This window comes from Polistes canadensis, unplaced genomic scaffold (genome assembly GCF_001313835.1).
Source record: "Polistes canadensis isolate GaletaPanama2010 unplaced genomic scaffold, ASM131383v1 scaffold_123, whole genome shotgun sequence".
Lineage (NCBI taxonomy): Eukaryota > Metazoa > Arthropoda > Insecta > Hymenoptera > Vespidae > Polistes > Polistes canadensis.
The window spans coordinates 404,276-419,937 of NW_014569670.1; the positions used below are offsets into that span (position 1 = coordinate 404,276).

Consider the following 15,662-nt stretch of genomic DNA (forward strand, 5'->3'; position numbering starts at 1 on the left):
TATAAATTTATTTTTTTATTTGGTTAAATAATATATGATCCAAGAAGAAATAAAATTAAATGACCAAAAATATATGTATATGAGCTTATAATTATGAAAATAATCTAATTGTTGATCATTTAAATTTATTTTTTTATTTGATTAAATAATATATGATCCAAGAAAAAAATAAAATTAAACGAACAAAAAATATATGTATATGAGCTTATAATTATGAAAATAATCTAATTGTTGATCAATTATATCCTTTGTTTTGAGATATGTAAAAGAATTATATTAAAATTTTATTTTTGACAATATCGTTATAATTATAATGCATATTGAATTAATTTAATTTCAAATAATATATAATGTAAATTATAAATTTATTTATTTTTTTTTTAATTTTAACTTATATAAATTACTTTCATAATTATGGTCACGTAAACACATACACATATATATATATAAAAATAATTACCTCTGTAAATGGAGAAACAATTACGAAGAACGTTTGATTGTTTTAATTATTTCTACAGATTACAAATAATTCCATTATTGACAGAGAACAATTTTAAAATCATCGGCGAAGTCGAGATTCAACTTTACTGTAAACAATCAACGAAACACATACGTCTCCATTCTCACAAATTAAATATACAAAACGTCAGCATCATCAGTTACGTTAGTTCCAAAAACAACAAAACTTACATCGTTGAAAATTACGTATCCATTAGGGACGATGATTTTCTCGATATTTTTCTATTACAATTTTTGACGAAGGATAATATATATCTTATGAAAATAAAATACAATGGTAATTTGAACGAAAAACCTGTCGGTTTGTTTCGTAGCAAATACAAAGATGAAATCACCAATGTTACCAGGTTAGTTTGTTATTTCATTTAATACGTCGAATTATAAAATAGTAAAACGCGTTGAAATAAAAAATTGTTCAAGGAAAAAAAAAAGGAAAAAATAAAAAGTAAACAAAAAGTAAGAAAAAAAAAATAATAATTAATCGAAAGAAAAACAATTTGTTGTTGGTTTGTTTTTTTTTTTCTTTTATTTCGTTCATTTTATTCCGTTATTTCAGATGGATAGCAGTATCGAATTTTTCACCTGATTTTGCTCGAAGAGCTTTCCCATGCTTTGATGAGCCTTCGATGAAGGCTCCTTTTCGAATCTCGATTGGTCGAAAGGTCGACATGCGGACTCACTCTAATTCAATTCGAATTGCTACAGAGAAAATGTAAGTTTCTACTTAAATCGTTAATCCTACTTTCTTGTAACTTTCTATCAATTTCAAATATGAACGAAATAACACAAAAAAGCACACACACACACACACACATTTTCAAACAAAAAAGAAATGGGAAGATTGTTTTTTAAGAGTGAAATCAAAAAAAGAACAAAAAAAATAATATCAAGGTTTCAAGTTTTACAGAAATAATTATTTATCTTATAAAATTTAACAAAATAATTATTTCTTGTTTAATAATATTCAAAAAGAATTTTTATATGTGAAATAAGAAATGAATAATATAAAATAATAGAATTAAGAATTATTTGAAATATCATAATAAATATTAAAATATGTCAAGTATTAAAAAAAGGTAAGATAGTTTAAATAAATAATATCTATGTCCACGTAAAAAAATTATTATAAATATCGAGGATTTATTTGAAACAAAAAAACAATATACCGATCGAACAACAAATAGAAATGTTGTTAAAAGAAAGAAAAAAGAAAATATATATTATACTAATTGATATTAAACGTGACATAATATTTAACCACCTCCCTCCCTCCCTCCCCCCCCCCCCTTATGATTTCTTAGTAACGATATACCAAATCACGTATGGGATCATTACAAGAAAACACCACCAATGTCAACGTATCTGACCGCTTTCATGGTGACTGACTTTCAAAGTTATCAAATTAATGTTACCGAACGGCCATTTCATAATGTGTTCGCAAGAAAATACGTGCAAAATGATACCATGTATATCGGAAATTTAATACCACAGATAGTCAGGCTCATGCAAAATTTAACGGGATTCCATTACGACTTGGACAAGCTCGACATGATAGCGGTACCAAGTTTGGCGTATTCGGCGATGGAAAATTGGGGTCTCATTACGTTTCGGTATATTAAACTGTGCATATCTACGTTAATATTTATATACACTTTCGGAATAATGTATTGGATGATACAAAATTTATTAAATTCGAGAACAAAAAATTCACTTTTTTTTTTTTTTGTCGATTTAGAATTAAAAAACAAAAAAGCCACTGCTAATTCGTTGAAATAAATTTCTTAATATTTGTATTATAAAATTTTGGATAAAATATTTATATATTTATAATTTATTTTTATTATTGTTGTAATAATTTTTATACGATTATTTTTAGAAAATTAATATTATATACACATTTGACAATAATTTATAGTTATTATAATCGAATTATTTTCTATATGTATAGATGAAAATAATAATTTCTTAATATTTGTATTATCAAATTTACGATATTTATCTTTGATCAATTTTATTCAAGATCATTATTGTTAAAATTTTTATACGATTATTTTTGTTTAGATAATTAATATTATATATACATTTGACAATGAAATTTATAGTTATTATAATCGAATTATTTTCTATGTATAGATGAAAATAATTTAGAATATATAAATTGAAAAAGAAAATAATTGAATATATATATATATATTTTCAATTTACAGGGAGAGTAGTATGCTTCTGCGTAATAATAAAAATCAACATATCGATAAGAAGAAGATATTTGCTATGATCGCATCTCACGAGGTGGCCCATCAATGGTTCGGTAATTTGGTAACACCGAAATGGTGGTCTGAAGTATGGTTAAAAGAAGGTTTTTCATCTTTCTTTGGTATCAAGGCATTAAGTATGGTGAGAGAGAGAGAAAGACAGAGAGAAACTGATCATTTTCTTGATTATTATTATTTTATTGAATTTTTTTGTTCTTCTTCTTCTTCTTCTTCTTAAATTCCATTACGGTTACCAATTTCAGATCGAATCGTCTTTGAGTGTACAAGATATTATGGCTATGGAATATCGTGAAATGTTTAAAAAAGAAGAAAAAGATAATGCACATCCGTTGTATCTCAATTTAAATATTACGGGGAAAAAACTTAGTGATATATTCGATGCTACCCCATACGTTAAAGGCAATTGCCTGGTCAATATGATATTTCATTTTCTCGGCGAAACAATATTTTATTCTTCGATTAAAAAATATATTCATACGTATTATTATCGTGTCGCCGATCAAAACGATCTATGGGATATATTTCAAGAAGAAATCGAATTGTCCAAATTATTTCATAATTTTTCTATTCAAAATATTATGAAAGGTTGGACAAATCATGCTGGATTTCCTGTTGTTCATGTTAACAGAAATAACGATACCGGTCTTGTCGAACTTATGCAGGTTTTTAAAACAAACAAAAATTACACACACCATAGATTTTATTTTTTTTTAATCAAGTATCTATATATATATATATATATACATTTATTATAACTATCAAAGTATAACAATAAAGAATCATTCGATAAATGTTTTAGGAGAGATTTTATAGGCAAGATTTAAACGTTCATGGTACGAGCGAGGAATTATGGTGTATACCTTTAACGTGGACAATCGAAAGTGATCAGCGATTCGATGGGACGTTGCCTAAGGCATGGATGCATGAAAGACGCATGGTGATTAATGATACTGGCTTGAGTGAAGCAATTTTCAATAATCAATGGATTCTCTTTAATATCAACCAAACAGGTCACAATGTAAAATAATATAATCATCTCGTATAAGGATCAAATAAATAGAACAAAAAAAATAAATTAAAATCAAATAAAATCAAAGTAAAGAAAGAGAGGGGTGGAATAAGGAAAACAAAAAGTCAAACAAAACAAAATGAGAGAATATATTTTTAAACGTTAACGAGATGAAGTTATAATATAACGTTCGGATATTTAATATCAGATTTTTTCTTTAATCTTTTTTATTATTACATTATCCCATCATTTTTTTTTTTTTTTCTCAACAGGATTGTATCGAGTAAATTACGACGAAGAAAATTGGAAATTTCTAATAAATCGATTCGATCTTTTACCGGATACGACAAAACATCAGATACTTAGTGACGCGTTTGCTATGTTCAACAAAGGATTACTCGATCAAACTTTGATCTGGAAATTTCTTCTTAAATTGAACGTTAATACAGATACAAATGTATGGTTGTTGGTGAAGGATGCCTTAGGGTATATCGAATATCGTCTTTGGGATTCTCACGTTTTTATGGTAAGAATTATATATTTTATTTTATTTTATTTGAATAATACAAAAAGTGTGTAAAACAAATATGAAATTATTAAGCTGAACGATAAAATTTCGTACGTTTTATAATTATTTATATTTTCAAGATAAATTGTTTATATAAACAAACCTCAAAAAATTCATAATACAGTTTATAACATAATTCAATTATTCGTAAGATAATAAAAGTACGAACTGATTTGTGTTTTATCCACACAATAATAAAACAAATTACGCGTAAATGTATATTTATCCTTGTCGTGTACAAAAAATACATTCGCACGCGTAATAAACGTCATATGTATGCGCGCGTGTGTGTGTTTTATTATAATCTTTTTTTTCTTTTTTTAAACAAACTTGCGAACAAAATTATTACACGCGATGTATAATTTTTTTCCTCATGCAAAAATGAACCAAAGGTAGAAAAAAAGCACACACACATACATATACACATGATATCAAAAATTGTTTTCATCGATTTAGAAAGTTACATTTTTCTCAAAAAAATAAAAGAAAAATATAAGATGTTCGCGTGCGTGCTCACGTGTATGTTTGCGTGTTTTGCGTATTTTACGTATTCGTATATTCGTGTGCATGTTTTCCAGTTTTATTATTAATTTATGCCGCTACTACCTAAACGATAAGATATGCAAGATAACCGATAACAGGCTTAAAGGCTTAAATCGTTTACCACGTTGTTCTCCGTTATGTCGCCCATTATGTGCAGTTAAGTCTTAAGTATAGCATCATAAAACAAGTGATTATCCCTTCGACAGGAATACAAGCGATCATAGCTTGCCGCCCGTCATTACGACTCGACGTTCAATTAGGCCTTGAAAGACTTAATCATTATTTGCACCAAAATACGAGTCTTCGGGAACGCTTAATTAACCACTTTGCTACGTAACACACAGCTTTCCTTTTCGGAGAAATTATCATTGAAAAGGGTCGAAAAACCATTTAAACTTCTTCTTCTTCTTCTTTTATTTTTATCTTTGTTGTTTTTTTTTTTTATTTTTTTTTAATTTCATTTTTCTTTTTATTATTTTCTTTTTACCTCCTTTACTTTACTTCGGTTTACTTTATTTTGATTTGTTTAACTTTGCTTTGCATTGGCTCATTTTATTCCGCTTGTTTTCTTTCTTTCTTTCTTTATTCTCATCCTCCTTCTCTCCCAATCCAAAGAACGAGAATTTATTTACATAAATCGAATCCTACTCGACTACTCGATTGTATAGGTACTACTACTACTACTAATACTACTACTAACTTCGTTCGTCCAAAGAAACAACACGAGGGAATCTTTTAAACTCCCCTTCGTTGCTTCTGGCTTCCTTTATTCATCTTATTCTTATTCTTATTCTTCTTTTTATCCTGACCTTAGTATTTTTATTAATTAGTGATATATATTTTGTAAGATAAATGGTTGTTACGTGTATTACATATATATATGTATGTATAATATTTTGTTCAGTAAGAATAATAATTAAGTGTCAGTATGTAATTGTATTTTGTCAGCTCGTAACGTTTCGCAGATATATTGTTAATTTGCTTTTATTATTTATACGATATTTTATTTATAAATATATTGGTAATTGGGAGGAGAAGGAAGAAGAGGAGGAAGGCTAATTTATTTTATGAAAAAAATCTTTCTTTCTCGTAACACACGTTCGTTCATTCGATAACGAAATTTTAGTTGTCAAGTATAATATACTTTTGACGATAGAAAATTAAGTTTGAAAATTATTACATTGTATTAAAGGGGGAACAAAATTTTTCTTTTTATGTGACCTTCCTTTCTTTCTTTCTTTCTTTCTTATTCTTTTTATTTTTATTCCTTTATCTGTCACAGTTCATGACGTGCAAATTAATCGACGAAGTTTATCAATCGAAAGTACAAAATTTGTTCGAGACCGATATGGAAACGTGGAATACTTTTCAAATCGAATTAACAAAATGGGCATGCTGGATCGGTCACAAAAGTTGTTTAAAATATCTTTACAATTTTGTGGATAAAATATTATTAAACGATACCACCATTACCGAGTACGTATTATACGATTGGGTGTCAATTGAAAATATTTTTTGTTTGTTTCAATCGTAAAATTATTGAAATAATAAATCATAATGATTATTATTTTTATGATCCCCCCTCCCCCTTCCCCTCCTCCACCATTCCCCTTCGAGAAGAAGCGAACAAGATCTTTCGTCGGAATTTCTAGTTTGGGTTTATTGCACGTATGCTAAATTTTCTTCGACGGAACAATGGTTCAAGTTATTGGCTAAATATCACGAACCAAAGGAAAACGATAAATTTAGCCTGGCATATGCTCTTGGTTGTACTCCAAATTCAACATTGATCGAATGGTATGATTGATGTGATTATTTTTAATGTTCCATTTGGTTGTACCAATAAATAATAAGAGAAATTTTATTTATATTCCAATCGAATTACTCTCCAACGAGAATATTTAATACGTAGTTCTCTTATATTTTTTTTAATACTACGAGGATGAGTTTGAAAAATTTTAAACCTTGATAAAAAGAAAAAGAAAAAAAAAAAACAGAAAAAAGGTTTTTATTCTTTATCGAAATATATTTGAAAATTTGTTAACGCATTATATTAAAATTATTCATTAAAAATGATATATAGAGAAATATATTTGAGAATACAATATTTCTAATTGTGAAAAAATAGAAATTAATTGATAGATGTTTTTTTTTAGGTATTTATCATCATTTTCAACGGAACATATTGAAGTAACGCTTATGGCTGTTGCGAGTAATCCAAATGCATTTGATTTAGCGATGGAATTTATGGAACGAGTAGAAAAATTCGATGAAATGAATGACATGTAAGTGATCATTGGATTAATTGTCGATATCCAAACTGAAATAAAATCAAACCTTAAAAAAGAGAGAGAGAGAGAGAGAGATGCAAAGAATAAAAAATCTACACTTATCCATTATTAAATAACAACACACGAAAAGAATAAATTTTCTTTAACGATCGTACGATATTTTTTTGTTTTGTTTAGCATCACAAATTATCCATTTTATGGTTTCTCGATAACCATGGACCAAGAGGAGAACATTAAATGGGTTTGTAGATATTAGATCGTTTAATCTTAATGACAACATTTTATCTGATTTAATAATGGTATCATTTAAATTAGTAGATGACCAAAAAAAAAGAAAAGAAAGAGAAAAAAAAGTATCACACGAGATACATACACACACACACACATACATGTACACACGTGGTCTAATTTAAATGGCTCACACGAGATACATATATATATATATACACACATACACATATATATATATACATATGTGGTCTAATTTAAATGGCACGCGAAACTTTCACGATAATTCACACACTGTAACCCGTTCGTTTTTCAGCTAACACGTTTCAAAGGTTCTCGTGGCAATAAGTACGATACACTAATCGAGATGATAATTAATGACGTCAAGTTCAACGTCGCATGGAACCGGAGGCACAAGAACGTGGTGAGAGAAAGAGATTGCTTTCGTTTTCTTCGTTTCCCCTTTTTTTTTTCTTCTTCTTCTTCCTCTTCTTCTTCTTCTACCTCTTATTTCATTTCTTTTATTTTATTTTATTTTATCTACTTTTTTTTCTCTTTTTTTTACTTTACTTCTCTTCTTCTTCTTCTTCTTCTTCTACCTCTTATTTCATTTCTTTTATTTTATTTGATTTTATTTTATCAACCTTTTTTTTCTTTTTTATTTTATTTCTCTTCTTCTTCTTCTTATTTTTCTTATTTCAGATCTACTAAACACGTTACCTTCGGCAACGTGGAATCTTCATTCATTTTCTCACCTTATTTCTATCCATCTTTATATCTCTTTCAATCTTTCTAATATTTAATCAAATATTCACATTATTAGAAAAATCGTTAGACTTAATTAATAATAATAAATACATAGATACAGTGACTCGTTAATGTATTTGAACACATTTTATATATGAAAAATACTTTATTTAATTATTATAAATATATACTTTTAAACAAATCAATATATATAATTTATTTTTTACAAAATTTAAAGATTACTCAAACCAGAAAACTACTTCAACAGATAACAACAAAATCTTTAACATTTACTGGAATCACTTTTGTCCAATCAATAGTATAAAATTGAATTAAAGTATGATTTTCTAGATATACTTTCAAACAAGTCAATATATATAATTTATTTTTTACAAAATTTAAAGATTACTTAAACCAGAAAACTACTTCAACAGATAACAACAAAATCTTTAACATTTACTGGAATCACTTTTGTCCAATCAATATTATAAAATTGAATTAATATATTATTTTCTAGATATACTTTCAAACAAATCAATATATATATAATTTATTTCTTACAAAATTTAAAGATTACCTTAACCAGAAAACTACTTCAACAGATAGCAACAAGTCTTTAACATTTACTGGAATCACTTTTGTCCAATCAATATTATAAAATTGAATTAATATATTATTTTCTAGATATACTTTCAAACAAATCAATATATATATAATTTATTTTTTACAAAATTTAAAGATTACCTTAACCAGAAAACTACTTCAACAGATAGCAACAAGTCTTTAACATTTACTGGAATCACTTTTGTCCAATCAATATTATAAAATTGAATTAATATATTATTTTCTAGATATACTTTCAAACAAATCAATATATATATAATTTATTTCTTACAAAATTTAAAGATTACTTAAACCAAAAAACTACTTCAACAGATAACAACAAAATCTTTAACATTTACTGGAATCACTTTTGTCCAATCAATATTTTAAAATTGAATTAATGTATGAGTTTCTAGATATACTTTCAAACAAGTCTCTCTTTAACATTTACTGGAATAACTTTTGTCCAATCAATATTATAAAATTGAATTTAAAGAATGATTTTCTAGATATACTTTCAAACAATTCAAAATATATATATATATATAATTTATTTCTTACAAAATTTAAAGAGAGATTACTTAAACCAGAAAATTATTTTAACAAATAACAAGTCTCACATTTATTAGGATCACTTTTGTCCAATTAATTATTTCTTTACGACATAAAAAAACTGTCTCTATCTATGTGTTCAAATACATTCTCGAGTAACTGTAAACGAAAATATTAAATTCTAACAATATTCATGTGTTTTATTCTCAAAAATATTAGACGAATGAACTACTGAGGATCATCTCGAACGGAATTAAAGAAAGCAAGGATTGTACGAGAAGATTTGACGAAGAAATATTATGATTATAGATTTAAATGGGAATTTTTTTCCTTTTCTCCTAAATCCCACCCATTCCCTTCTCCCCATCATACAAACAACCAAACAAAAACACATGATCTCGATCTTATATAATAATTGGAATACGATGTACCTATTGGAATTTTTTGTTCAGTATTAGAGGGTTGGGTGTGGACAAGGAGGGGTAAGGGGGGGAGTCCCTTCTCTCTTTCTCTTTCGAGAAGGAGAAGAAAACGTTGAGTCTAAGTAAGGGATTGATTCACGGCCAAGTTATAATACCGCCAAACCAAAACCCTAATAGATTCAGGTCAATGCCACTACCGTTCTTCGAAGTCGTTCATTATGTGGGAAGAGAGAAGGCCCCGTTCTCATGCCACACAGGTTGCAGTACCTGTGCGGCAGGCTCGAGGTTGGATTTGCCAAGAACTCGAAGATAGACCCTCTCTGTTCTTTTCCTCCTTGTCCTTCTCTCTTTCTCTCTTTCTCTCTTTCTTTTTCTTTTTCTTCCCCTCCCACCTTTGGGGGATCCTCTGATCATTCCCTCTCCTTCTCTTTTACCACTGAAAACCTATTCACGAAACCGTCGACGATAAAACCTTTCTTTCTTTCTTTCTCTCTCTCTCTCTCTCTCTCTCTCTCGTTAATTTTGCAAAGAGACTTAACGAATATCTCCTCGTCGATAAAAATCATTTGAATGTTATATTTTATTTTATTTTAATTTACTTAACTTCCTTTTGGTCTCCTTACTTACCTAAACTCCCACCCGACTCCACCTCACCTTTTTCTTTTGTAAATTATATTAGAAATAATCTATTTAAAGTATTATAAGAGTTAAGTTTTAGAAGAATTTGTCGTAATAATAATTAGACGCGTATTTTATTTTTTCTTATGTTAAGAAAAAGAAAAAGAGGTTACGTAAATCTACGTTAATAAAAATCGATGATGCGTATGATTATATATTATATATTTTAGGTGTCTCTTAAAAAAAGTGTAGTTAATCGAATTAATTAAAACGCATTCGATGATTATGTTAGAAAAATTGTTATATTATTATAAATAATAATAAAAGTACAAAAAAAGAATGTAGAATGACATATTATAAAAGAGTCTAATAACAGTTAATCGATGGTATTAGGAATTACATATATGAAATAAAGAATAAAAAAAACAAGAAGTTCATTTGGTGGGGGGGGGGAGGAGGAGGAGTAGAAGGAGGAGTAGGAGAATAGGATAGGATAAAGGAAAGAAATCGAGCAGATCAGAGTACGGAAAGATTTCTTAACGAAGGCAAAAGAGGAGGACCCTTTCCTGAACTTAATGATTCGGTCATTGCGATGGGTGGTAGAAGGGTGGTGGAAACGAATGGTGTGGGCCGGAGTTAGAGTAGGAGAAGTACTGGGGGAGGTAAGCGACAGGCAAGCAACAGCAGCACCAGCATCAGCATCAGCACCACCAGCAGCAACAGCAGCAGCACCAGCAACAGGATCGGCCCGGTCAGGAAAGTAAGCTTCGAACGGTTTTCGTTGTTTCATCAGTTGCATTTTTGTTTTCTTTTTTTTTTTTTTTATTTAAAACGTTCGGTTCGTATCTCCGAGTAGAGTTGTTTCGTTGTTGTTGTTGTTGTTGTTGTTGCTCTGCCGTTGTTGCCGTTGTGCCGATGTGATGCCGATCAGCATCACCACCATCAACCATCAGACCTGCTGTTGTTAGTTTGTTCTTGTTGTTGTTCATATTGTCAGTGATTATAAAAAAAAAAGAAAAGGGAATCTCCAAATTCTTGGTCTTCTTCTTCTTATTCTTCTTCTTGTGGACTGTGCGCGTGTATATGCACAACAACAACAACAACAACCATCTTTATTAAACTTCAACTGACAGCAAAAGAATCGTCGTCCCCTTTGGCAAAGTGGCTCAGATGATTCCACTCGGTAGGCCAACATCCAAACCTAACTCGACGGGGTCCAATAGCATCGAAGGCACCACCACTGGCTGCTGGCGCCCACCACCGACTACCACCACCCTTAAAAGTATGTATAGATCGTAAAAGGGGTTAAAGAGATACGTTACGAGATTATTCATTATTTTATTTTATTTTTTTTATTTTTAACAAATCACACCTCTTGTTATTTTATATGTATATGTAATCATACATGTATGTATATTACACGTGTGTATATTTTAATACGTTTTTGTTTCTTGTTTGTCTATTTTTTTTTCGTATCGTTTTTGAATGATTTTAATATTGGGGAGAGAAGGAAAGGGGTTGTTTCAATATGTTACAAATTTAATTGTACTATTTTGTTTTTGTTTTAAAATTCGTTTAAATATATATGTTATGTTAAAAAATTAAAGGATTTTAATTTTGGGGAAGGGAAGAAAATTGTTGCTTCCCCATATTACAAATTTAATTGTATTTCGTTTTGTTTGTTTTAAAATTCGTTTAAATATATATACATTATGTTAGAAATAAATATATGTTATGTTAGAAAATTAAAGGATTTTAATTTTGGGGAGGAAAGGGGAGTTGTTGCTTTCCAATGTTACAAATTTAATTGTATATTTTTTTGTTTGTTGTTTTAAAATTCGTTTAAATATATATATTATGTTAGAAATAAATATATGTTATGTTAGAAAATTAAAGGATTTTAATTTTGGGGAGGGAAGGGGAGTTGTGGCTTCCCCATGTTACAAATTTAATTGTATTTTGTTTTGTTTGTTGTTTTAAAATTCGTTTAAATATATATATACATATTATATTAGAAATAAATATATGTTATGTTAGAAAATTATAGGATTCTAATTTTAGGGAGGAAAGGGGAGTTGTTGCTTCCCCATGTTACAAATTTAATTGTATTATTTTCTTTTTGTTTGTTTTAAAATTCGTTTAAAATATATATTATATTAGAAATGTGGTTTTATAAAAATATACATTTCGAATATTCTCATTTAAAAAAGAAAAGTAGACAAAGAAATTGATTTTTATTTGTTCCTTTATTCTAACTCGCGAATATTTGATCAAGGACAACCTTTTTCTAGATAGTTTATATACAACATACGCACACTAACTTAGCATGTTCCCTCGAAAAAAAGATTTAGGATTTAACAGTCGATCGAACAGGACGAAAAGAGAGAAAAAGAGAAAGAGAAAGAGAAAGAGAAAGAGAACAAGAACGTTCCTCTCGAAGGTATATATCGCAGGGATTAGTTTAGTGAAATAAGTCGAACTGGCATTAAGGAAACAGGTATATGAGTCATCGTTTTCGATACAATATTCTTTACTATGTATAAAATAAGTCCCGAATTCATCGTACAGGATAAAAAGGGCAGACTGATTTCTAAAACAATCTCCTTGTTTTTTTTCTTTTCTTTTCTTTTTCCACTTTATCTTTTATTTTATTTTCTTTTTTTTTAATCCCATTTTCTTGAAATCAATCAAAACTTGTAAGTAAGTAATCCGTCCAAAGTTTAATTGATGTTAAATATCATTAATTACAAATCTTGATAGAAACCATGAGAAAGAAAGAGAGAGAGAGAGAGAAAGAGAAAGATACGGAAGTGTGACAAGGTTTTAAAGGATAGATAAGGATGATTGATCGGGAAAGAAGGGTTGGTGAGTGAGTGAGTGAGGGGGGAGGGCAAGGGGGAATCATTTTTATACATTTAAAAGTGCAGGAACTAGTCGGAAGTATAGTTTATTTGAAACATGTCTGATAGGACCGCTAATCCAGACAGATACGATCGAAAGACGGAAGGTGTAAAACGAATGGTTGCATGTGTCTTCTTGATCAACAGTTAGACGTATGTACATATTTATAAGATCTTTCTACACACACACACACACACATATATATTGAACTTTCTAATGTTTGACGCGTGCTTCTTGACATTAAAGTAAATGATCAAGAAAAAAAGAGTAATATAGAAATAAACCGAAAAATATAGAAAAATGAGAACAGGATTCTCTTGGAGAGTTGTAATTATTATAATTATGAAAAAAAGGAAGATAAAAATAACACACATACACATACATATACAACGAATTGATTTTCATTATTCTTTTAACGTTACACAATTGCGGAGTTAATTTCAAAATAAATGTCGACACGCGAAAAATTATATTCCCGATAACAATCTAATTTGTTTCCATCTCCCCCCTCCGCCTCCACCCACCACGATCCCGCCCCCTCCTGTTCTCACCTGCCCGCCCAATTCCTTTCGAGACGATCGAATTAAATTTAACACGCGAATTTTTACTCTCCTCCTCTCCCTCAAACTTTTTCTTATTTTTTTTTTAATCTTGTATTTTTTTACGACGTGTGGCAATGGCAAAACAATTCGATGTTTCGATTGCATTACTGCAATAGTCTCATATTTCCCCTTATACATTTCGCAGAATGCATACGAAATCTTAGATGGTTGTATTATTTAATCTCAAGGAGATATTTTTCAATACGCGATACGCGTAAGTTTTATTTATTCGTTTTTAAGGGAAAATTATTACATCGATTACATTTAACTGTTAATTACATTTACGTATATACCGGTGTAGAAAAAAGAAAAAAGAAAAAAAAAGGAAGAAATAAATGAAAGTTTATCGTTTAATAACTTCTTGACATTTTTCGATAATTATTTTACAAGAAGAAAATTTATTTAACTAAAGTATCTTTTATCTTATCAAAATTGACTGACAACGATAAACGAATAATCAACAACAAAAAAAAAAATAAAATGAAAATGATAAAATGAGTTTCCTTGAGAGACAGGATCGAAATAAAGGATAAGAAACAACAGAAGAAAAAAGATAAATAGGAGACGGAAGATTTAGTATATCTCCATCGGGTCAAACAGTATTATCCCCCTTCCCCCTGTACCCAATTCACGAGAATTCGATGGGGGTTTTCGAATAGAATGGTAATATTGTTTTGTACCTTGTTGCTCGACAAGGGTTAATATTAAATAAAAAAAGTGTTTCAAGAGATCAAATTAAATGGAATTGTTTCATTATTCGTGTAGATAAAACAAAAATTAGTAAATTATATATTTGATAAAATAATAAAATGTGTGAGACATGTGGGAGGGTTAAAAGGAGCGGGGGTTAGGGAAGAAGGAGAGGGAAGTTAAAAGTTCTTTGAAAATTCTGAATTAGAAATAAGGATAGCTAGATAGATAGATAGATAGATAGATAGATAGATAGATAGATATATGTAATATAAAAGAAAGAGTATAGTAAACGTTTTCCACATTCCTATTGCATTTACCAGGATGGCGCTTCGTCGAAGAAGAAGAGGCTTAGCAGCTTGTAAGCCGGTACCACCATAGCTTGGTGGGTACCTTCGATCGGCACTTAACTTGTTTAGGAATTCGTCTTTTTTACTTTCGAACGTCGGTGAAAGAAAACGACGTTCGTACGTTAAACGTAGATAGAAAGAGAAAGAGAAATAAAGAAAAAGAGAGAGAGAGAGAGAGAGAGGAATAGATAGATGGAAAGAAAGAAAGAAAGAAAGATGAAGAAGAAGATGAGAATGAGAGAGAAAGAGAGGGATAAAAATCCAAAGAAAAGAAGATTGTTCTTCTTCGATTTAGCAAAATACGATTTATGCGAACGATCCTGATCGAGATATACCCAACGTGGTCCCCATGAGTTCCCGTGGAGAACGAACGAAGTCTTCTTCTCGACTACTATACTCCTCCTCCTCCTCCTCCTCCTCCTTCTTATTCTTCATCCTTATCCTCATCCTCATTCTCATCCTTTTCCCCATCCTTTTCCATCCTTCTCCTTTGGAATTCCTATCGAGAGTCGGACGAATAAGAAGGTCGCGCCTGGTTTTTCGCCTTTTAACGTAAAACGTTAAAGATCGTAATATGATAGCAAGATAATTTTTCTTACTCTTTATCCTTTTCTTTTTTTTTTTTCTTTTTTTTCTTTATCGATCGGGTGGATAAAATTGGTAAAAGTTTGTGAATTCTTTGAGAATGATATATAGAACAATGGATATATTAATAGATAGAAAGATTAAAAAAATAAAGAGATATA

At 29.4% G+C, this 15,662-nt stretch overlaps 2 protein-coding genes across 2 annotated transcripts in view; both read left to right on the top strand.

Annotated features, from left to right (window-relative positions):
* Positions 1–9,636, top strand: part of LOC106788057 (aminopeptidase Q-like) — a 10,931-nt gene extending 1,295 nt beyond the window's left edge. The window contains exons 3-15 of the mRNA XM_014750978.1: positions 519–866; positions 1,076–1,231; positions 1,821–2,129; positions 2,727–2,913; positions 3,035–3,454; positions 3,592–3,802; positions 4,074–4,327; positions 6,195–6,388; positions 6,533–6,709; positions 7,069–7,197; positions 7,381–7,444; positions 7,748–7,855; positions 9,553–9,636. Of these exons, the coding sequence (XP_014606464.1) occupies positions 519–866; positions 1,076–1,231; positions 1,821–2,129; positions 2,727–2,913; positions 3,035–3,454; positions 3,592–3,802; positions 4,074–4,327; positions 6,195–6,388; positions 6,533–6,709; positions 7,069–7,197; positions 7,381–7,444; positions 7,748–7,855; positions 9,553–9,636 (2,641 nt within the window). The remainder of the gene's footprint in view (positions 1–518; positions 867–1,075; positions 1,232–1,820; positions 2,130–2,726; positions 2,914–3,034; positions 3,455–3,591; positions 3,803–4,073; positions 4,328–6,194; positions 6,389–6,532; positions 6,710–7,068; positions 7,198–7,380; positions 7,445–7,747; positions 7,856–9,552) is intronic.
* A 1,447-nt stretch (positions 9,637–11,083) lies between these two features.
* Positions 11,084–15,662, top strand: part of LOC106788058 (anosmin-1) — a 23,842-nt gene continuing 19,263 nt past the window's right edge. The window contains exon 1 of the mRNA XM_014750979.1: positions 11,084–11,655. Coding sequence (XP_014606465.1) covers positions 11,544–11,655 — 112 coding nt within the window. The 5' untranslated portion in view covers positions 11,084–11,543. The remainder of the gene's footprint in view (positions 11,656–15,662) is intronic.